The sequence below is a fragment of the Coffea arabica genome, chromosome 9e (genome assembly GCF_036785885.1).
Source record: "Coffea arabica cultivar ET-39 chromosome 9e, Coffea Arabica ET-39 HiFi, whole genome shotgun sequence".
Lineage (NCBI taxonomy): Eukaryota > Viridiplantae > Streptophyta > Magnoliopsida > Gentianales > Rubiaceae > Coffea > Coffea arabica.
In genome coordinates, this window is record NC_092327.1 from 33,479,206 (window position 1) to 33,500,670 (window position 21,465).

The 21,465-nt window shown below is 33.5% G+C and overlaps 2 protein-coding genes across 7 annotated transcripts; both read right to left on the minus strand.

Moving 5' to 3' along the window:
• Positions 1-648: 648 nt before the first annotated feature.
• Positions 649-13,680, minus strand: LOC113709532 (sister chromatid cohesion protein PDS5 homolog D). Of its 5 annotated transcripts, XR_011821268.1 has the most exons (17): positions 13,223-13,680; positions 12,494-12,697; positions 12,199-12,404; positions 11,657-11,783; positions 11,397-11,564; positions 9,862-10,761; positions 9,037-9,122; positions 8,082-8,120; positions 7,081-7,132; positions 6,602-6,685; positions 4,931-5,245; positions 4,439-4,524; positions 3,145-3,389; positions 2,744-2,795; positions 2,246-2,329; positions 1,211-1,281; positions 649-1,065 (listed from the first exon to the last, which is right to left on the minus strand). XR_011821268.1 is itself a non-coding variant. In XM_072065415.1 (16 exons), the coding sequence occupies exons 1-16, from the start codon at positions 13,319-13,321 to the stop codon at positions 1,023-1,025; spliced, it is 2,616 nt and encodes an 871-aa protein (XP_071921516.1). In that variant the 5' UTR covers positions 13,322-13,678; the 3' UTR covers positions 649-1,022. The 5 variants fall into 5 exon arrangements, 4 of the variants coding, with proteins under 4 accessions (XP_071921516.1, XP_027088118.1, XP_071921517.1 ...); XM_072065415.1 differs by lacking the exon at positions 3,145-3,389 and having other exon boundaries at positions 13,223-13,678; XM_027232317.2 differs by lacking the exon at positions 3,145-3,389 and having other exon boundaries at positions 12,199-12,380; positions 13,223-13,677.
• Positions 13,681-18,744: 5,064 nt separating this feature from the next.
• On the minus strand, positions 18,745-20,367 carry LOC113709767 (photosystem I reaction center subunit III, chloroplastic). Of its 2 annotated transcripts, none has more exons than XM_027232620.2 (3): positions 19,665-20,367; positions 19,243-19,564; positions 18,745-18,932 (listed from the first exon to the last, which is right to left on the minus strand). In XM_027232620.2, the coding sequence occupies exons 1-2, from the start codon at positions 20,045-20,047 to the stop codon at positions 19,255-19,257; spliced, it is 693 nt and encodes a 230-aa protein (XP_027088421.1). In that variant the 5' UTR covers positions 20,048-20,367; the 3' UTR covers positions 18,745-18,932; positions 19,243-19,254. The 2 variants fall into 2 exon arrangements, with proteins under 2 accessions (XP_027088421.1, XP_027088422.1); XM_027232621.2 differs by having other exon boundaries at positions 18,745-18,937.
• Positions 20,368-21,465: the final 1,098 nt, after the last annotated feature.

Below are 21,465 nucleotides of genomic sequence, written 5' to 3' on the forward strand. Positions count from 1 at the left end.
ACTCTACACCAGCGAGTTGGCAGAATTCTTATTTGTACTTCCTAACAAAATGATCATTTTTCTTTTTTTTTTTTATCAATAATTACCACTCTTTTCGTTTCTTTTTTCCTCCAAACTAATCTTCCTAATGTTCCTGTTAATCATTGTCCCGAACATGATTACAAGAAATACCCTATTCGTTTTAAAAATTATACATGCCTTCAATGCATTTGCATATTGTCAAATTGCTAATTTTATTATTTGGATGAATGATATCAATGTTTGGAGTTAATGAATATTTGTGGCATGTACAACTTCTGTTTTGTGCACATAATCTTGTAATTGCATTTTCACTTCACGCCTAGCAATTTTTATGTACCATATGAACTTTTATTGATCATTGTCTTTACCTATGTCCGAGTTAGCATTCAACAAGCTGAAAGAATGCTAATTTAACAAATAAACAAAAGAAATGCAAAACGACCTTTGACCAATCCTCCCTCCCATCATCTCAACTTCCTGTTAGCCTAACCATCTTAAGGACTTATGTAGAATCCCGAAGTAAACAGAGAGTACAAGCCACAATTCACAAGACATAGCACGATAGCTGCGAAGGCACCAACAAAGCTCAGTCGACCAGCCTAACAAGTACAGGAATCAGCTATGAACTTGTGAAACTTCGTGAAACTTTAATTCAGCTTGATGACTTTAATTCAGCTTAATAGTCACAAAACTGGGATGTTTTGGCAGTAATAATAAAAACAAAATCCAGTTCTACAAAAATTCAAATCATCCACTCTTAATTTAAGTACCATGTCATCAGCCTAATGACATTGTCTGTGTTTTCAGGCCATTTAGTTGTGCCCATTTTCAAGACGCAGCATCGCGATTTTCCATGCATATCCATGGAGTTCTTGCTGAAATAATCTTCTTGGTTGTGTAGCTAAGCTGCTACATGCTAGATTTACTTGCATCCTTGAGAGCTTTGCTTCTGAGATTCTCGTCCTCATCCTTTGTTTCCTTATCATCCTTTGTCAGATCACCTACAGCAGAAGACTTGATGCTTTTCGGGCTCGAGTTGGGTACCTAAAAGCAGAAACTCTCTGGCTGTTATAAAGCCCTTGGCAATTCATTTGATAACAACAAAAAAAGTAGTGAAGATGACGTGAATGCCATAAAAATTCCAAAAACTCAAACTCTGAAGAAAAGACAACGTTATCAAACGACAAACCTTTTCTCTGAAGAAACAGAATCATCTTCTTGTTTTCTCTTATAAATGTTCTCCGTGCTTGCTTTCTTCTTCTGCAAAACCAGCAACGGCAAACATAAGCCTCAGTAAGAAAAGAAATCTAAGCACTAAAAAGCGGGGGAAAAAAACCTCTAATTCTAATTTGGATCAAGTGTTAATGCTCCCAATACCTGCTCCTCTTGTTTAAAGATATCAAAAGTTGACTGGAGGAAATGCCCATGATTATTGTTCAAGTGGAGGAATGTTCTAAAAGTTAAATTTGAAAGTGCAGTCCACATACATCCTATGCCAAAAGTAATGGCCAAGAGATAAAGCATTGATGAAACATCTATTTTAGACAAAACATCCTATACAGGAAATTATGGCTAAGACATACAAATAAAGAAAAAACTTCTCTAAACAGATATGTTAAAGGATTTGAGTTTGTTTTCAAGGTCAATATTAGGATTCTATCTATTACAATAGTTTCTCTCCTTTCGTTTCAATAATTTTATCTTTTTTTTGACAACTGGATTGATCCTTGGATTTGAAACAAATGAATGTTTGAAAACCCTAACCAGCTAAGTGATTAAAATGATCAAACAAGAAAATAATCTTCTGTAGATAACAAGCAAGCCAGCAAAAGAATACTGTACAGAAGTTCTGGGAGCATGTCATGGCAACATAAATCTGCAAAAGGGAACTTAACTCTTAGTGTGGTGAACATGAGAATTAACTACCTATACAAATTCGGATATGGGGAAGGCAAGTACAACATCAAGAAAAGCTTAATGACAACTTGAAAATCCTTAATAAAGGATAATGACAGCTGTCTCAAACAGTACTTCAAAGCCACAGCAGCAGAAATTGAAAGGTTTGATTGTTTATTCTATCAATATCACATCACAGAGATCTCATCAATATATGAGAGGGAGAGAATTTTTTTTTTTTTTGGGTGGGGGGGGGGGGGGGGGGAGGCGATAACAGAAACACCACAAATAGCATAATGAAGAAAAAGTAGGAAATCAGGCAACTAACTTGATGACAAGAAGTGTTGCCAACCAAAAACCAACTTTCTTTTTCCAGATTCAAATTCTCCTCGTTCCCATCAACATATAAAACCTGACACAAAGACAAGAAGCATGTGATGACTCATAAAAAAAACTTACTTCCATTCAACATCAGCACATTCTCAATCACCAAAAAATGTCAAACGAGTGAGAGAAAACTGTGCTCCTAAGCTTGTAACAATACAATAAAAAAAACTTAGACAACCGCTGATTAAAGTAGCTAAGATGGATCAATATGTAACAAATACACCAGCAAATGGATCTTCCAAAAAAATGTTTTATTCTTAAAGAATATGAGGAGGGTTTACAAAGTGTTCTTATCTCATTATGAGGAAAGGACAGAGATCAGAGACTAAAAGCAAAAAATGGAGGCATAATAAAGGATGAAGCAAAACCAAGGATGGATTTTAGAAGAGTAAATGATAGCAAAAGTAAAGGTTTAGGCTATGAATGTGAATATTATCACCTTATGTTTCTTCGTCAAAGGATCAAAAGCATCAATAACACCTTCATAAAACCTGCACAAAAGGAACTGGATAAGATAGAACACAACTTTCTGCCTGTTCTCTGACATAAATATTAAGTTTGACAAATTATCCCATATTCAATTGCAGAAATTTCAACTTTGCATTTATCAATGAAATGGAGGAGCATTCCTCGAACAATGCCCTCCAAAGTAAACATGAAAACTAGGATGTCATGTTGGGAAATTCTGCACCAGGTGTCTTTCCAGTAGGATGTTCATGCACATAGTGTATCTATGCTTATGTATCTAATCAATATATCAACTACCAAAGTCAAAAGTAATCCCAAGTAGCATTGGAGATTTATTAATGTTATAAGAAACACTTAGATTCATTACTTCACCTCTTGAGGAATCTGACGTCCATCAACATCACTATGCCTCCTCGACATGCATCCCTGTTAGTCTTTTATCTGGTAATAGCAGTTAGCGTACTGTTTACTACCCCAGTTCTAAGCTTTTTTTTTTTCATCCCTCCGGGAGAATTTTCACTATCTGTTCATGATATCTCATCTTTTTCCCTATTCTGTTTCAAGATAACAATAGGAAAATTTTCTTTTACAATGGCCTGCATCATATCATGAGCTTCCTACAAATGGAAATAATCAATTACAGCTGCTGAGTTGATTCAAACAAATAAATTACCACCCACATACACACTGCACAGAGACACATATGTTCATATATAACATGCTCACATACATTACATTATCAATGAAAGATTAAAGCAGAAATCACCATTGACACCCAACTGGCCAGAAATATTCCTAACCACTAAAACTACAAACAAAATAAATAAATAAATCTAACAGTTAACACAGGCCACAACCTTCAATCACAAAATTGAAAATCAGAAAAGGATGACTTCAGGATGAAAACAGCAACTTTATGTAGCAACAAATACCTGAGTTTTGAGGGACTAAATCATCATGTACTATGAAATTCTTTAGTAAAAGGAAAATGGATAGGGGCAGCAAATGCCCAGAATTTGGGATAGGAAAAGATTCACAGATGTCGGTCAATTAAAGGTTTGCTAGAACTACAGAAAAGAAGTCAATAAGCCAACAAGATTCTAGTTTTACCAGTTGAGATTATGCATGGGTTTTGAAAAACCATAGTCTTGCTGGATTGGAGGCAATAGTGGTGAAACAGTCTCCTAACTTGGCCAAACCAACTTCACAAAATTGGCTTTTTGGCCAAAACATCCTTTAAGACAAGTTCTACTTCTCAGTTAAGGAAGCTTCCACTGATGGTGTTTAATTGGTAAGGCAGGAGATTATAAATCGTACCATATTATAGAAAACAAAAAAAATAAAAAGATGGGAGTTTAAACTGAGACAGAGTGGGGAGGATTGTAGTTGATGTAGTTTAGGTGGAACGACATGTCAAAATCAAGCAGAAAGAAGGCGGGGGGGGGGGGGGGTGGGGAAATAAGATGAGTATAGTTACAGATATCCAACACCCATACAACAATGCTACCCAGATGACTCTCCTAGCACTCTTTAACTGTTTTAAAGAAACAGAACCACCTGGACCAAAGTCAAGATAATAGCAACATTCAGAGATTCAACTTACAAAAAAAGTACAGAGGATCAATATATTGTCTCTCGAGCATTATCAACAATTTAAGTCACTTACTCACTGTCCATGGACCACCAGACCTTTATCCTTGAACCGACTAACTCTTCACCATATTCTTTGACAATTCTAGGCTTCTTGCAACCCTGAAGTAGTATAAAATGATATATTTGGACGTTAGAAAGCAGATATGAAAATCACGTCAGGATATTGCAACAAACACAAAGCTTCAAAACGAGGCATATCAGACAGGCAAGAAATTTAGTTGATCATTGCTAACAAGCATGTGAAGAGAACAGGGTGCTTCCTCAAGTTCTCAGCAGATGCCAACTAAGATTCCATTGATCTATTTTCTATAGTAGAAATCTTTAGACTGAAGCTACAAGAATTGATTCACCTTTTACACGAAAAATAAGATTTGTACTCCCTCGTATCAAATTGAACATCCTAAATTCTTATTTGCGTGGTGACAAAACTATGTCCACTTTGCTTACTCTGAAAATTTAATTACAGGTAGAAATGCACCGACACATCAATAAGGAAACATAATACCTCAGTATAAACTTCAACTGGTTTTATAAGAGAATTGGGTTTTCTTTTCCTTCTATTTGGCGTAACTCCTACTCTTGCTCTTGGTTGCATTTCCCCTCCACTTTCTAAAGCTCCAGAGGCGAAAGATATTTCAGCCATGCTCTTCAGCTGCTCAATTTTTTCATCAAACTGCAATATCTTCGATGAACTCCTATCATCTAATCCATGGTCATTAGTGTCTGCCTCCTCAGCTTTGCAATCATCTATAAGTGACTTGCAAAGCTGAGCTTCAGTTTCCACAAGATGAGAGGCAGTTGTTTCCCCCTCCACCATCACCTGATTAATTCAAGGATTAATTCAAGATACATAAACTACGGCCAATCCCTACATTTTAATGTAAATATTCAAACAGAAGAAAGATTAGTGACAAAGCAGCAAAATATACAATGGGATTCTATACGATCTAAACTAGACTGACCAAAGACATTAGCAAGTCAAACAGGAGAATGCCAACCATTTGACATGCCTGATCTGCTAATTTTGCTTAACAAAAAACAAATTATCTTGTCTTCAGAAAAAGTTCAACTCGTCAATTCTTATACAGAACTCCAGACATGGAATCAAACAACCCTCTGATGAATCAGAGACAACAGATACAGTCTCATGTCTGGAATATATAGCTTAATTTTGAAGGAAAAACTATTAATAACAATTATATTTTGATGTTGAAAAAACAGAAAGATCTTGCTGTTTTATCTTTGTACATATTCTTTGTGTTCGTTTTCATCTGCTAAATCAGCCAAAGTGAATATAAGCCTCAGTAAGAAAAGAAATATAAGCACATCTAAAAAGAAGAAGCTTTTGGTTGAAATTTCGATTAAGTGTTCATGCTTCCAATGCCTGCCCCTCCAACTTAAAGAACACCAAAAGTTGACTGGAGAAAAGACATTATTGTTTCAGTGGAGTAACGTTCTAGAAGTTAAATGTGAGAGTCACTTGCACATACATCCTATACCAGAAGTAATGGCCAAGATATAAAGAATTAGATAAAACTTCCATCATAGAAAAACATCCTATACCAGAAGTGATGACCAAGACACATACTGATAGATAAACCTTCTATCCTAGAAAAAGATACTTCAAAGGATTTAATCTGTTTTCAAGGTCAATATTCAGATTGTATCTATTACGACAGCTTCTCTCTTTTTCATTTTAATTATTTTGTATTTTTCCTTTTCTTTTTTTTTTCCCTTCCAACTGTATTGACTCTTGAAATTGGAAAAAAAAAGGGAATCTTAAAAATCCCTAACCAGTTAAGTGACTAAATTGATCAAAAAAACAATCATCATCCATGGATAACAAGCAAGCCAGCAAAGCATACTGTACAGATGTTCAGAGGGAATGTCATGACATCTAAAATCCACAAAAGAAAACTGAATTTTCGGTAAGGTGAACATGAGAATTAAACTAGTTATGCATATTCTGATATAAGGGAAGTGAAGAACAACACCAAGAAAAGCTTGACTGACGACTTGAAAAAACTTGGTAATAACAAAGTAAAGACAAGTTTTCAACAGAAACACGTTTTGAGGATCTAAAAGAATAAACTCATCTGTCTCAAACAGTACTTGAGAGCAGCAGCCCAAAAAAAAAAAAAATTGAAAGGTGACAGATAGAAAATCAGTGACTAACTTGATGACAAGAACTGCCGCCAAGCAAAATCCAACGTTCCCTTTTTAGATTCAAATTCTCCTCATCACCATCAACATAAAAAACCTGAAACAAGGACAGTAAGCATGTGATCACTCGTAAAACAAACTTAACCATTTAACATCAGCACATTCTCGATCACCACAAAATTTCAAACCAGTGAGAGAAAACTGTGGTCCTGAGCATGTAAAATTACAGTATAGAAACTAAGATGACTGCTTATTCATGCAGTTAAGATGAATTAATATGTCACAAATGCACCAGCAAAATGTTTTAATCCAAAAGAATAGGGTGAAGGTTTACAAAGTATTCTTATCTCATGTTGAGGTAAGGATAAAAAACAGAGCCTAAAAGCAAGAAAATGGAGGTATAATAAAGGATGAAGCAAACCAAGGATGAATTTGAAAGAGTTAAATAATAGCAAACGTAAAGGTTTAGGCTGTCATTGTCAATATTTTCACCTTATGTTTCTTCCTCAAGGGATCAAAAGAATCAATAGCGCCTTCGTAAAACCTGCGCAAAAAAAAAAAATTAATAAGATAGAACATAATATTCTGCTTGTTCCCTGACACATATGGCTCAAGTTTGGTCGATTTCAAACATTAAGGTCGACAGATTATCTCATTTTCAGCTGTAGTGATTTCAATTTTGTACTTATTAATGAAGAGAGTGACTACTCAAACAATGCCACCCAAAATAAACACAAAAATTAGTTGATTTTGTTATTTGGCAAATTCTGCACCAGGTGTCTAGCCACTACGATGTTCATGCACATAATACAGTTAACAATTATGTACTTAATCAATATATCAACTATCGAAGTCAAACATACATATGAAAAGGAAATTACTTATCCCAAGAGGAAAAATTACATGTCATTGAGGTCCAAGTTTCACTCACAACCATAGCTAGAAAGCTCTTGAGGACGTCCCAATTTCTTTACCTTTTTGCTGAGTCAACTCAACAAAGCTATTTCCGACGCAATTGAAATCTACCAACTTCCACAATATTAGTCGCCTTCAATCAAGTTCAGCTTTCGTGCTTTAATGGTATTCAAGTACATTGTTGAACAGCAAAGCTTCACTACTGCCCTCATCCTGTCATGCTTAGATTTAATAACAGACACTTAGATTCATAGATTCATTACTTCATCTCTCTTGAGGAATCTGATGGCCATTGACATCAATTTTTCTCCTCGATGTGCATCCCATGTTAATTTTTTATCTGGTCATGCAATTAAAGTACTGTTTACTTCCCCAGTTCTAAGCATGTGTTTTCAGTTCTGTTCAAACATAATAATAGGAAGGTTTTCTTTTCCAACAGCCCGCATTAATATCATCAGTTTCTTACAACTGGAAATAATCAACTCTGGAATCCAAGTTGATTCAAACAAGTTACCACACACATGCACACGCAGATGCACATATGTACATATTTAACATGCTCAAATACATTACATTACCAGTCAAAGATTGATCCAAAAAGCACCATTGACACCCAACTGAGCAGAAATATTTCCAACCACAGAAAAATGAAATATTAGCACAAAAAATATATCAAACTACTACATTAACATTAAAAAAAATCAACACATAGCAGGCCATGGTTTTCCATAGCAAAACTGAAAATCAGAAAAGAATAACTTTAGAATGAAATATTGGGTTCATCTAGCATAAATATAAGTTTTAAGGGCACTAAATCATCATGCACTATGAAATTCCTTTAGTAAAAGAGGGAAAGGACAGGGGCAGCAATGCCCAGAAGTGGGGAGAGGAAAAATTCACAGATACGCTCAGTCAAAGAAAGGTATGCTGGAACGGAGAAAAGAAGACACTTAAGTGAACAAGATTCCCAGTTTTTCAGGCTGAGATCATGCATGGTTTTTGAAAAATCATAGAATTATTTGGTTGGAGGCAATAGTGGTGAAATAGTCTCCAGCCTTGGTTGAACCAACTTCATAAAATTGGCTTTTGAAGCCAAAATCTCCTTTAAAAGAATTTGTACTTATCAGCTAAGGAAGTTTCCACTACTGACATTTAAGGGGTAAGGTAGGAGCTAATAAGTGGTGTTATATCATAGAAAAAGAAAAGCTGATGGAATTTAAACTGAGACAAAAAAAAAAGGGTTGTAGTTCATGCATTTTAGGTGGAAGGACACACCAAAATCAAGCAGAAAGTTGGGGGAATGGGGGACAGCTTGGGGGAATTAGATGGCAATAGCTTCAGCTATTTAACACCCATATCAACAAAGCCACCCAGAAGATTGTCCTATTACTTGTAAACTGTTTCAAAGAAGCAGAACCACCTGGACCAAAGTCAAGATGATAGCAACATTCAGAGATTCAAACTTACAAAAATAGCAAAAAGGATCAACATATTGTCATTAATTTTGATCATTTAACAATTTGAGTCACTTACTGCCGGTCAATGGGCCACCAGACCCTTATCCTTGAACCAATTAATTCTTCACCATACTCTTTCACAATTCTAGGCTTCCTGCAACCCTGAATACAAAAAGATGTCTTCGCACATTAGAAATCAGATATGAAAATCATGTCAGAATATATGGAACAAACACAAAGCATCTAAACAAGGCATATCAGACAGGCACGAAATTTAGCCAGTCATTGCTTACAAACATATCGAGAGACCGGGGTGCTTGCTCAAGCTCTCAGCATATGCTAAGCAAGATTCTAATTATCTACTTTCTGTAGTAGAAAGTTTTAGACAGAAGTTACAAGAATTGGTTCACCTTTTACATGAAAAATAAGATTTTGTACTACCTCATATCAAATTGAACATCCTCATTTCCTATATGGGTGGCGGGCGGAGAACTTGTCCACTTTGCTTAATTTGACAGTTTTAATTGTAGGTAAAAGCACAGAAACATCAATAAAGAAACATAATACCTCAGACATTAATTGACTTATTAATGAACAAACATGATATTTCAAAATTTTCAGCTTCTTTGCATTCCATTCCTTTTTGTCCATCCTTCATTCTTAATAAAACCAGTGGTTTTCCTTCTGATCGCTCTGGATATCTTTTTCCTTCTTTACAAGTACTCTTTTCACACCAGAGGTGGTTTCTACTGTGAAAACAGAATTGCTTCACCTTTACATGAAAAATAACTCCCTCCATATCAAATTAAACATCCTAATTTCCTATTTGGTCGCTGCAAAACTATGTCCACTTTTCTCTATCGCAAAATTCAAATCAAACATCACTAAACAAACATAATACCTCAGATTTTTCAATTTCTTTGTCTTTCATTCCTTTTTGTCCATCCTTCCTTCTAAACAAAAGCAGTGGTTTTCCATCCAAATCACTCTGCATGTCTTTTTCCTTTGTTACAAATACATTCTTCATGCCAAAGGTTGTCTCTATGTTGTTACAGACAGCAGATTTCTTCCTCCTTGAATATCTCCCAGGTTTTTTGTCAGCATTTTCTGTTTTGTCTGATCCTGTTCTTAAGCAACCATCAGAACCTGGCAAGCTTTTCTTCTTAAGTTGATCTTCCAGTAAAACACCTTCCTTGTCAAACATGGCAATGTTAACATCATGACTAAACATGCTCTCTTTCTTCCTTGGCCTACTCTTTCTCTGAAGACTTTTACCTCCTTCAGTTGGATCTAGGGAAATGGGAGCACATCTGCTGTCAAAATGTAACGTTCTTGGCGGAAAAGAACTTGGCTTGTCATCCTTTTCTGCTTCAGGCTGCAAAACAGACTCCGTTGCAGATGAATTACTCGGTAAGCTGCTAACTTTCCCAAGATTCTTTTTCTTACAAGGTATTCTGTGAGAATCTCGGTGTCCAGTTATCCCAGAATATTCATAACCTTCCTCCGGTTTTATCAGAGAATTGGGTTTTCTTCCCCTTCTATTTGGCATGACTCGTACTCTTGCTCTTGCTTGCATTTCTCCTCCACCGTCTAAAGCTCCAGGGGCAACAGATCTTTTAGCTATGCTCTTCAGCTGAACAACTTGTTCATGGCTCTGCAATAGCTTTGAAGAATTCCTATCATTTGATCCATTATCATCACTGTATGCCTCCTGAGCTGTGCAATCATCTAGCAGTGACTTGCAAAGCTGAGCTTCATCTTGCACAAGGTCAGCAGCAGTCATTCCTGACTCCTCCATCACCTGATTAAATTAAGATTGACAAATTAAAGCCAGTCTCTTCATTTCAACACAAACATTTAAATAGCAGAAAGAATAGTGAAGAAGCAACAAAGAACAAAACCAGATTCTAAATAGTCTTACTAGACTGAGCAATTCCAACAGGAGAATATCAACCATTTCAGCTGCCTGATCTACTAATTTTGCTTAAAAGAGCATTTTCCTAATCTTTAGGAAAAATTAGACTCATTAATTCGATTTACAGAACTTCAACTATGAAAACTAACGATCCTATGATGCATTGGAAGCAACAGAATCAGTCTGACATCTCAAGCACAGCTTAATTTTAAATGAAAATCTATAGCAACAATCATTTTCTGATGTTGATTCTCTTCCTGAACAATTTCTGGTTTTTCTATGAGTTACAGGAAGATGAATATAGAGTTATAGACTATTTCTTAACATCTCACGTATTAGACAGTGGGGGGAAACAACAACTTTAAGGAAGTCCAAACATATTTCCATCATTCACAAATACAAGGAGCAAGATAAATTACAAGAGAAGTATGAAATTTTGGAGACAGTATAAAATCATAAACCTATCTGCCTTTTGCCAAAAAAAAAAAAAGGTCCAGTTGAACGAAAGAAAAATGTCGCACCACATTGGCCCCAGCTGGCATATCTCGGCATAACAAAGCAACTATATCGGCATAATCATTAATATCTAGACTCATTGACTTCAATGCATTCATGAGATAAGGTTTGACTTTAGTTGAGCAGTTCTTTAGTACTTTCTCTCCTAGCCAAGAGGAAGCTGGTGAAGTAATCTGAGGCAAACAACAAAGGTGGTTGAGTACAGATTATTTTTTTAAAAAAAATGGAGAACAAATGACGCAGAGATCTATACAAGGAAGAGTACCTGATTTTCCTTTTTCACACTATTCAGAAGAGGCTTTAGAAGATCTAATAAAATTTCATCACTTGCATCTATAAGACAAGTCATAATTTCTGCCATGTTGGAGAATACAGCATGCGGGTGGTTGAACCTTGTATTTAACATTCAAACATAAGAGTATCTATCAGCACATGATAGTTTAATATGTTGATAGGTACAACACAGGTGGAAGACAAACAAATGAACACTCATAATTTGATTGTTCGAATTAGAGACCATGATTTAATCACTCAACAACACATCAAAAAGGTTTTCCCATGAGCTCATCAATTTTTTAACCTTTGCCGCCACTGAGGAATTCATGAAGCGAAAATCAGATCATATATTCAGGAAAGAAGGTTGAAGGTAATGTAACACATCTAGTAACTTCAAATTAAAGAGTATTGTAACTACCAGTACTAGAGTTACTTTGAAAAAGCTGAACGATAGCAATTACTAAATGATCCAAAGAGGACAAACAGTCAATTAGAAGATTTTGTCAATAAAATATAAGATTTTAGACTTACTTAATGGTACTTAGAAAGAGTTCGAAGATTTCAGTGACAAATGCATTGCAGCCTAGGTCCAGCAAGATAACACAGCATCTGAACGTTGCAGCAATTTCAAGAATGTGCAAAGCTTTAGAATAACAGCGACCAGATAAAAGAGACAACTTCTCAAATGCAGCTAAAGTTAGCTGAAAAACTTCCTGCACGCCATCAAAATGCAAAGGCTGACAACTGAGTTCTAAATAAGTGTAGAATACAAAGCGCAGATGCAACTAAACCAAGAATAAATACCACCATAGGTTCTTCAGCTTACTTTCATTTTTTCATCCTCGTAAGGTTGATGTGGAGCTGTGATTCTTAACACCTCAGAGATGCAAGACATAACCGAAATCCTGACCTCCGTAGTAGGATGTCTAAACAGCCTATCAGAGATCAGAGCCTTCATCGAAGGCAACAGTGCATCTCGTATCGAACTGAAAGGATCTTGACCTAGGACCGATAAAAGGCCCTCTAGTTTCTAAACAACAGGACGAAAAAGAAGATAATAATTAATTTACATCAGACAGAAAAGAGTTCTCGAATATAAAATAATACGCAGAAGTAAGCCAGCAGTTTTGAATCGTGAAAAGAGAACGTTTATCAGAGAAAACGAAAGCCTCGATTAACAACATTTCTTAGGGAGAAGTAACCTATCAAATAAACATTGAACCTACAGGATCAAACACTCTGTGCCTCGTGCGTGCTTGGTGCAAGCCTATTTCTATCAATTATTGTTACTATGTGCAATTAATTTTGAACTTTACAGAAGCAAACCCAACAAAAGTTTACATTATTAAGCAGCAAAATCACCAAGATACAAACAAAACAGGATTTAATAATCTCAATCAACAAGGACTAAATCAACAAAAGCACTCAAGAGACAAAAACCAAAACTTTTATATTTGATTTTGCGCATGCATGCAACATAGCCCAAAAAAAAAAAGGAAATAAGCCAAGCCAATCTCTAAATCTTCCAGATGCCTCATGAAAAAGTGATCTTTACATCGAGGGAGGCAAGGAGATCATCGGTAGAAGAGATTGGCACCAGAAGCTTCACCCCAGCATTAATCAGCTTGTGTTGAAGCTCCCTCTCCGAATCCATCCTCGAATTCACAGCCAAGCTCCTTGAAAAATTCTCGATTATCCCAGAAATGCAACAACCAACACGAAAATCTAACCTTTTTGCCAACACGAAATCAAGAAACTGATTATCTCTGTCATGATAGTTGAAATCAAGCTGGAAGGACGATTTATAGTAAAGGGTCCTAGGGAAATCAGCCTAGGAAGAAGGTAAAGGTAGAAGACAAAAAGATCGTACGAGGATTAGCATAGTACTAGGATTTTGGGGAGGTTTTTGGCGGTGCATATGCCTCCGTGTAGACTTAGCCGTCAGGAAACTTCATGCATGGGGGAAGAAGAGACAAAATGGTCGAATCGGGCTCCCGTTTGGATTAGCTGTTTTTGGAGGGAGTTTTTCAAATATTTTACTGTAACTTTGTATATGAATAACTTTTATTGTAGATATTTTTAGATTATTTTTAGAGATATTTTTAAATATTTTTATAATTTAAAATTTTGTTGAGATTCTTTTTAAATATATACTGGGTCTGTTTCTATATATTAATGTTTATTTATTTATATATATAATATTTTTATTTCAATTTTGTTTTTTAATATGTATATTATTATATATTTAATATACATATACAAATATATATTAATATATATTAATATACATATTATAAAATAAAATTGATATGTATATATTTATATATATATAAATATATTTTAAACAAATATTAATATTTATATATAAATACATATATTTATTTCAATTGATATAATATATATAATATACATATTAATATGCATAATTTAAATTACATATTAATATTAATATAATTTATATATGTAATAAAATATACATAATTGAAATATACAAATTGAAATATACATATTAATATATATTAATATACATATTATAAAACAAAGTTGAAATAAATATATTTACACATTTATATAAATATATAAATAAATATATTTATATAGTTATATAAATATATATAGATATATATTTATATTTAAATAAATATATATATAAATATATTTTAAAACAAAATATTTATATTAATATATAAAAGTATAATATTTATTTCAATTGATATAATATATATATTATACATATTAATATACATAATTGAAATATATTAATATTACTATAATTTATATATATCTTATATTCATAATTGAAATATAAATATCAAAATATACATAATATATATATTAATTTACATATAATAAAAAAAATTGAAATAAATATATTTATAAATATATATAAATATATTATTTATATAAATATATATAATTAAATATAATTATATAATTACATAAATAAAAATAAATATATTTAATTATATATATTTATATTTTGTATTAATATTTATATATAAATATATATTTATTAAACAAAATAAATTTTTTATATATAATATTTATATATAAATATTTTTGTATATTAATTTTTGAATTAATATTTATGTATTCATTTATATATTTATTAAACAAAATATATTTTTTTGTATATAATATTTATATATAAATATGTATATTAATATATTTTTTGTATCTATCTTTTGGAGTTTTTATCAAAAGGACTGCATCAATTAAAAAAGTGATTTTAAAATATATTTATAAACAATTTTAAAATAATTAAAATAATAATCTAAATTACAAGCCTATTTGAATTGTTAGTTTTAAAAATTTTTATAGAAAATGTATTATAATAATTTGATCTATACAATGTAAAAAAGTGATTAAAAAATATGTTTATGAAAAATATAGAAATTTTTTATAAGAAAAAGTACAATTCAAACAAGAATATACTCACAAAAAACGTAAAATAAATTTCCTTAAAAAACAATAAGCCTATTCTTCGAATTGATACTTTTAGAAATTTTATTAAAAATATATATTATAATAATTTAATATACATAAATTAAAAAATACTTAAAATTTTATTTACAAAAACACGTAACAATTTTTCCGCCAAGACCCATGATCCAAACAAGGCGGCATTTTGTGTATGATGCCTTGCGGATTCTGCGTGAAACATGCATTTTGGCTAGATATTGGGTTTGAAATCCGATGTTAATCCATGGGCATTGGCGGGAATTCCTTGTGGCCTTGATGTTAATTCACTGGAAGTGAAGTGACATGACGATAGCAGATTTTGAATGGGACAAGATTTGATTTGACTGTTGTAATTTGGAGTATTTTAAAATTAGGACCTATTTTTTTTAGATGTTAAAATTAGGACTTAAAATACTAACTATAGTAGTAATAATTCATCTGATTTGACATCGTAAAGTTGACTGTGTTGGATTTGGCCAAGGAGGCATTGGTGATTGGTTTGTATGAATTGCATTTTTTTGAATTTTTTATTAAAAAATTTATTATAATAATTTAAAATACGTGAAATAAAAAAATAATTAAAAAATGTATCTACGCAAAATATAATATTTTTTTTTGAAAAATTACAATCCAAACACAGATGTAAGGGTGCAATAATTTTTTTTTGTTTTTATTAATTGACAAGAAAACGTAACCCAATTGGTAAAACATTTTACATCAGTTCGAGTAATCAAAGGAAATAAATAGGGAACTATTATTAATTCTCTTATAAAAAAAGTATGGTAGATTTGAATACATGTAATAACATGATAAGTTATATATAATTTAAATGCATTAATAAGTACACTTACAAATCTTTTAATTTATCTTTCAAAATAAAATTACTAAATCTTAGCATGTGGAGTTAGTAATAAAAAAAATACATACATTGTTGAGATTTCACTTTAAAAATTCAAAAATTAAGTACATTATGAATTCTACAGTTCATTCTATAGCATAATACAATAATGTCTGGACAAAAACCTTTTCGGAAATTTTTTTTTGGAGATTTTCTAAATTATTATTACATCACCATTTTATTATTTTAAATTGTTTTTCTTCAGATACAATATATTACAAAAGCATTATTGTAAATGATTTTTTTATGCACAAAATCTTCAATCTAAATAAATTGAATGCCTTTCCCTGGCATTCCGCCCACTTCTTTCCTACTCTTTCTCCCCACTTCTCACTCGATCCCCTTACATCCATTAAGAAGGGGGAGAGGAGGTGGGAGGCGTATTGCAAGGTGGGAAGATAGAACTTAAAAGGGAAATGTAGGAGGAAAAAGGGGTGAAGCATGGTAGAGGGGCACTGGCGAAAAGGGTAGGAGGAGGAGGAAAAGGTGGTGTGCAAGAAGGGGGTGATGGTGGAGGGAAAACAGATCATAATTTAATTAAATGATGGCGTATGTTTTTGTTACTTTCCTTTTTTTTTTTGTTGTTAAACTTATTATAGGTTTTTTTTTTCTTTCTCATTTCTTGAATCTCTACTCTTTATGGCTTAAAAAAAGAAAGAAAAAGAAATTGCCGTAGACTTTGTCTAAAATACTTATTTTGTTTCTAAAGAAAAGGATCGAAAAGGACAAGCATACTTATGCACATCACTAGACTAAATTTTTATTTGCAAATTCAACAATATACATCTCACGTTTAAAGATTAGGCATTGTCTATGTATTTTTTAAGATAACGAAGGGCTAGTGAAAGTGGTATTGGAAGAAAATTGATGAGGAGGAAGGATAATTTGCCAAGCAACCTTATTTATTTATTCTTTTTTGGTAAATGAGCAACCTTACTTACTAACTTTTTCTTGTTATATGTGGTTGTGAGTATGTGCAACTTTTGTGACAAGAAACGTAAGGCAGAGAATTTTGGATGAAAGAAAACAAAATTGAAGGACTTTCCTAGTGAAATTTTGGCCGTTCATTTGCTACCATGTTAGCACCCATTTTTCATATTTTAGGTATTTATTAGGCAGTTTTCTTGGCTAATTTGTCATCTGCTGATAAACTTTGAGAGAAACCCAAAATGTTTATCCCTTGATTTGGATGATGGGATCAAGGAAGAATTTTTTTTTTTTTAATTAAGAGGTCTATTTTGCAATGAAATCTAAAACATCTTGCAAAGTCTGGACTTTGAAGGCAATAATGATTTTGCCAAAGGGGACAGTTTGTCCAGTTTAATTTGCAGGAGGAATAATGGTTGATTCTAAAAATTTGTATTGTTAACAAATTGTGGACAATCATTATGGTATTAGGTTAAAAGTGAACTCAACAAATTGGATGACCTTCCTATTTGTGATATTGAAGATGATAGTTTAAACAATGCTGAGTCTTGATCCTACCTAAACTGCAAGAGTTTATCTGGTAAAGATTGACCAAAATCTGCAAGAGCATTTGTTCTCTCTTATGAATATATTCATACATATGATTTTCTGTTAGTTTTATTATGATTCCTTAATTTGTGTTGCCCTGTTTTTCCTGAGTATAATGACATAGCAATTAATTTTTCAAATTTTATACAATTTCTAGTAGTGTCTGGTTAACTTTTCAATCAATTATTTGCCACCACTAGCATTGCACAAAGTATCTTAAACTTGCACAAATAAGTCTAAAAAGTTGCACAAACAACCTTTAACTTGTACGAGCGTTGCAAGGACCAAAATAAATTAGAGCCGGACATGTTAGCGATTGATGTACTGGCCCTTAGAGACCTAGGTCAAGGTGTTTCCGTTTGGATTATCTGTTTTTTAAAGTGTTTTTGAAAAATTTTACTGTAACAATGTATATGAAAAATTTTTACTATAAATTTTTTTTGAAATATTTGATATATTATATAGATGAGATGTTTTTTTGAGTTATTGTGTATTACTGTAGCATTGTATTTGAAAAACTTGTTTTTGAAAAAATGACCAATCCAAACGGTAATTAAATGCATTTATCTTTTGAAGAGATATATGAGTTTGTTTGGATAGGAAGATTTGCAATAGAAATATATATTTTTAAAAAAAATACATGTTTTTAGTTGCATCTTGTCTATAGCAGATTGCTTTCAATTGGCTGATGAGTTAATTTCAGAAGTGGAGTTATTAGAGGAAGAAGTGGATAGTATCTTCTGACATTATTTTTTTTCCCACCATCTGACACATGACAAACACACATATAGAGGAGGAAAACATTCAAAGTTATGCTGGTTAGTGCTGCTGCGAGTGTCTAAAGATTCAGTTCACTGTCTAAATTGATGGGAAATTTTGCTGATGATGTTGCTGAAGGGATGGCTTATATTCATCCCAGTGAATCCCATATGCCTTATATGTACAGCAATGAATACTACTGATCCATTTTACTGGCATGTATATCTTGCATTATAGAATATGTTCTTCTTCTATGTACAATTTCTAGATATCTGTTGGTTAATTGCTTCAGTTTAGTTGAGAATCCGACATAAATTTCCCCCCATTAGTCTCTGATGTCTTCATCATCACATCACAATCAGGGAAAAGGAGTTAAAAGGGAAACAAAATGAAACAAAAAAGTGAAAAAAATGAAATACTGGACATGCATTACTCAGAATTGATTGATCACCCAAAAGAAAATTAAGCATCTTCTATTGGTTGGTGTCACTCCAAAGAAACGAATAGATACATTTGAGTTTACAACTTCCAGATACAAGAATTTTTCCATCATCTGTTTTTTTTTCCCGAGCAAGATCCAAAATTCAAGCCTTTCACTTCATCTTCGGTCGCTGGGGTTCCATGTCTGTGCCTAAACTATACAAGAACAGCCAAATAACGCACTTGATAAAAGTCATAACCACAAAAATGAGTGACATTTTTTGCATTGCATTTCTAGTAGTAAGCTTAGTTATTCTTACAGAAGGATTGATAACTAAGAAACTCATTTCTAGTAGCAAGCTTAGCAACCAACATCATCAAGATCCTGTGAACTTGTTCATGGTTGAAACATTGTGATTTCAAACTTCTTGTTGATACCGCTAGTCAAATTTCCACAAAGGGCTGAGTAATTTCTGTCTTTTATAGTAAAAATGGTTAAAAGAAAAGGGTAGATTAATAACCTGATAATGGATTTAGACAGTAGGGTCAATGAGATCTCCAGTCACGAACGCTCTGTAGGCGGCGACGGGCCAGATGAATCCTCTCCACACGAGTCTCGAGGCCAAGGGGACATCAATGATGATCTCCTTCTCTGTTGGTTTCTTTTCATCCCTGATGGCAATCAAGTAGCTCCTGCCTACCCACCCAATCCATCCAGCAATGTACAGGAACAAAATCCCTGGGGTGATAAATTCACCCCAGTGTCTTTGGTCTCCACTCACAATCAAGTGAGGCAATCCATCCGATCCGCACAACAGCCCTTGCTTTCCATAATTATCAAACCTGCAAACCCAATCAACATTTCAGAACACAGTTTTCAACTCTTCCTGCAGGTCTGCTCACGGGTGAAAAGAAATGAAAAAAAATTGCAGGCAATACTAACCTGCGCTTGGTCTTCTCGATAGTGGCCTTAATAGCAAGAGCAGGAGCACTATCAGGGGCATAAAGCTTCAGGGATGACTCAAGTTTCTTGATTTCTTGCTTCTCGCGCTTGGCAAATTGCTTGGACTCCTTGCATGGTGTGAGGCCAGCGATGTCGGCCGAGGCGGGCATCACCGGGGCCGATAAAAGAATGGAAGAAAGTGCAAGAGCTGCAGAAAATGCCTTGAGTGATGGTGGTGAAGGTTGCTCTGAGGTTGATGTGCTTTGGTTGGGAGAATTAGCAGAGCATACAATTGTTGCAGCTCTGGGCTTTGTGCTGAACTGGGAATTCAGCTTTGGTGTAGCAATGGCTGTAGAAAGATTTGTGGGAATTGTGAGAGACATTTTGCTGGATTTTTTGTTAAGTTTTTGTGGGATGAAAATAAGATTTGCAAGAGAAGAAGAGTATGGTAGGAATGAGAGTATAGGAGATTGAGAAGAAGGCGTGTGGAGAGGGATGGTTTTTAGATTTTGGAGCAAGGAGACTAGTGGTAGAGAGTGGATAAGGTGGAGATATGAGTGTAAATGTAGCTGAGATGGATAGTCTTGATTGGTCAAAATTTGGGTTTTTGTGGGTATTGGAGATTCTCCTCCTCCACAGGAGCCAGACCACCGGTGGAAAGTATCTAGGTTGAGCAAAATAAAGTAAAAGAAATGGGAATATAAATGTTACAATTGTCAATTACTACAAGATTTTAGACAAATTTCACTTTCCACTTTAAGGCCTTCTCTACATTCACACTTGTCATCTTTGACATTTTACATCCTTATGTTACGAATTATTGCCACATTGCCTTCCACTCTAAAAGGGAAAAAATCCATTTTTCATTCCTAAACTTTGACTAGAGACACATTTCATCTACAAACTTTTAGGTACAACATATTTAGTATATAAATTAATAATTTCTGGTCACATTTAGTCCAAAAACGATAAATTGTTCAATTTGGATAAAAAAGATCACATGTTTGGCACATGATCGTTGATTTTGACTAAAAAATTGTTTTTACTTAATGGCCGTGTGCTAGACATGCTAGCCTTCTTCGTCCAAATTGAACAATTTACTATTTTTGGACTAAATGTGGTCAGAATTTGTTAATTCATGTATTAAATGTGCTGCTTCTAAAAGTTTGGGGATGAAATGTGTTCCTAATTCAAAGTTTACGGAGGAAAAGTGGATTTTTCCCACTCTAAAAGTCACTAATTTTCCACGACCTCTAGTGGTGGTGAAAAATTCAAATGGTCAAGAATACTGAAAAGATATCTAAACAAGTGTGGTTTAGGTGATATTCTTGAAATAAATTTCAACAATTGTTTGTCCAAAGAAGTTTGGAAAAGGAGGGCAAAATTATTTTTCAAAATCATGCGATAACCAATAATTGAAGAGCTTTACAAAATACTTTTTCTTGATCTCGAGCACCTCAAATTTTCAGATCAAATGTCATTTATATCACGATGGAATTTCCGTATAGGCCTGGTTACAGGTCTAAAATTGGTTTTAAAATTCGAAAATTAATCTCAATGCAGACATGTATATCGATGATGAAGTCATTTACGAAGATATTGATAAGAATGACAATTTTGATCTACATTATGAAGAATTTGTGATTGTGAAAGAAAAACAAGGACAAAAAAGACTAATACAAATGTTTTTTCTTCTCTCTCCCTGCCAACTTCCACTCTAAACCAATTTTTGACTTGTAAGCATACTCATGTGAAAATTCCATCATTATATAAATGACAATTTTGCTTTGTTTGGATTCAT

Bases quoted from the DNA above. Each gene is read 5' to 3' on its own strand.
- LOC113709767 (XM_027232620.2), bottom strand. From the start codon at position 20,047: ATGTCTCTCACAATTCCCACAAATCTTTCTACAGCCATTGCTACACCA. The intron at 19,565-19,664 runs GTTAGTATTGCC...TTGGGTTTGCAG, and splicing joins ATCGAGAAGACCAAGCGCAG to GTTTGATAATTATGGAAAGC.
- LOC113709532 (XM_072065415.1), bottom strand. From the start codon at position 13,321: ATGGATTCGGAGAGGGAGCTTCAACACAAGCTGATTAATGCTGGGGTG. The intron at 12,405-12,493 runs GTAAGCTGAAGA...CTCAGTTGTCAG, and splicing joins ACGAGGATGAAAAAATGAAA to CCTTTGCATTTTGATGGCGT. The intron at 2,796-4,438 runs GTAAGTGACTTA...CCTTTTGTGCAG, and splicing joins TGGTGGTCCATGGACAGTGA to GTTTTATGAAGGTGTTATTG.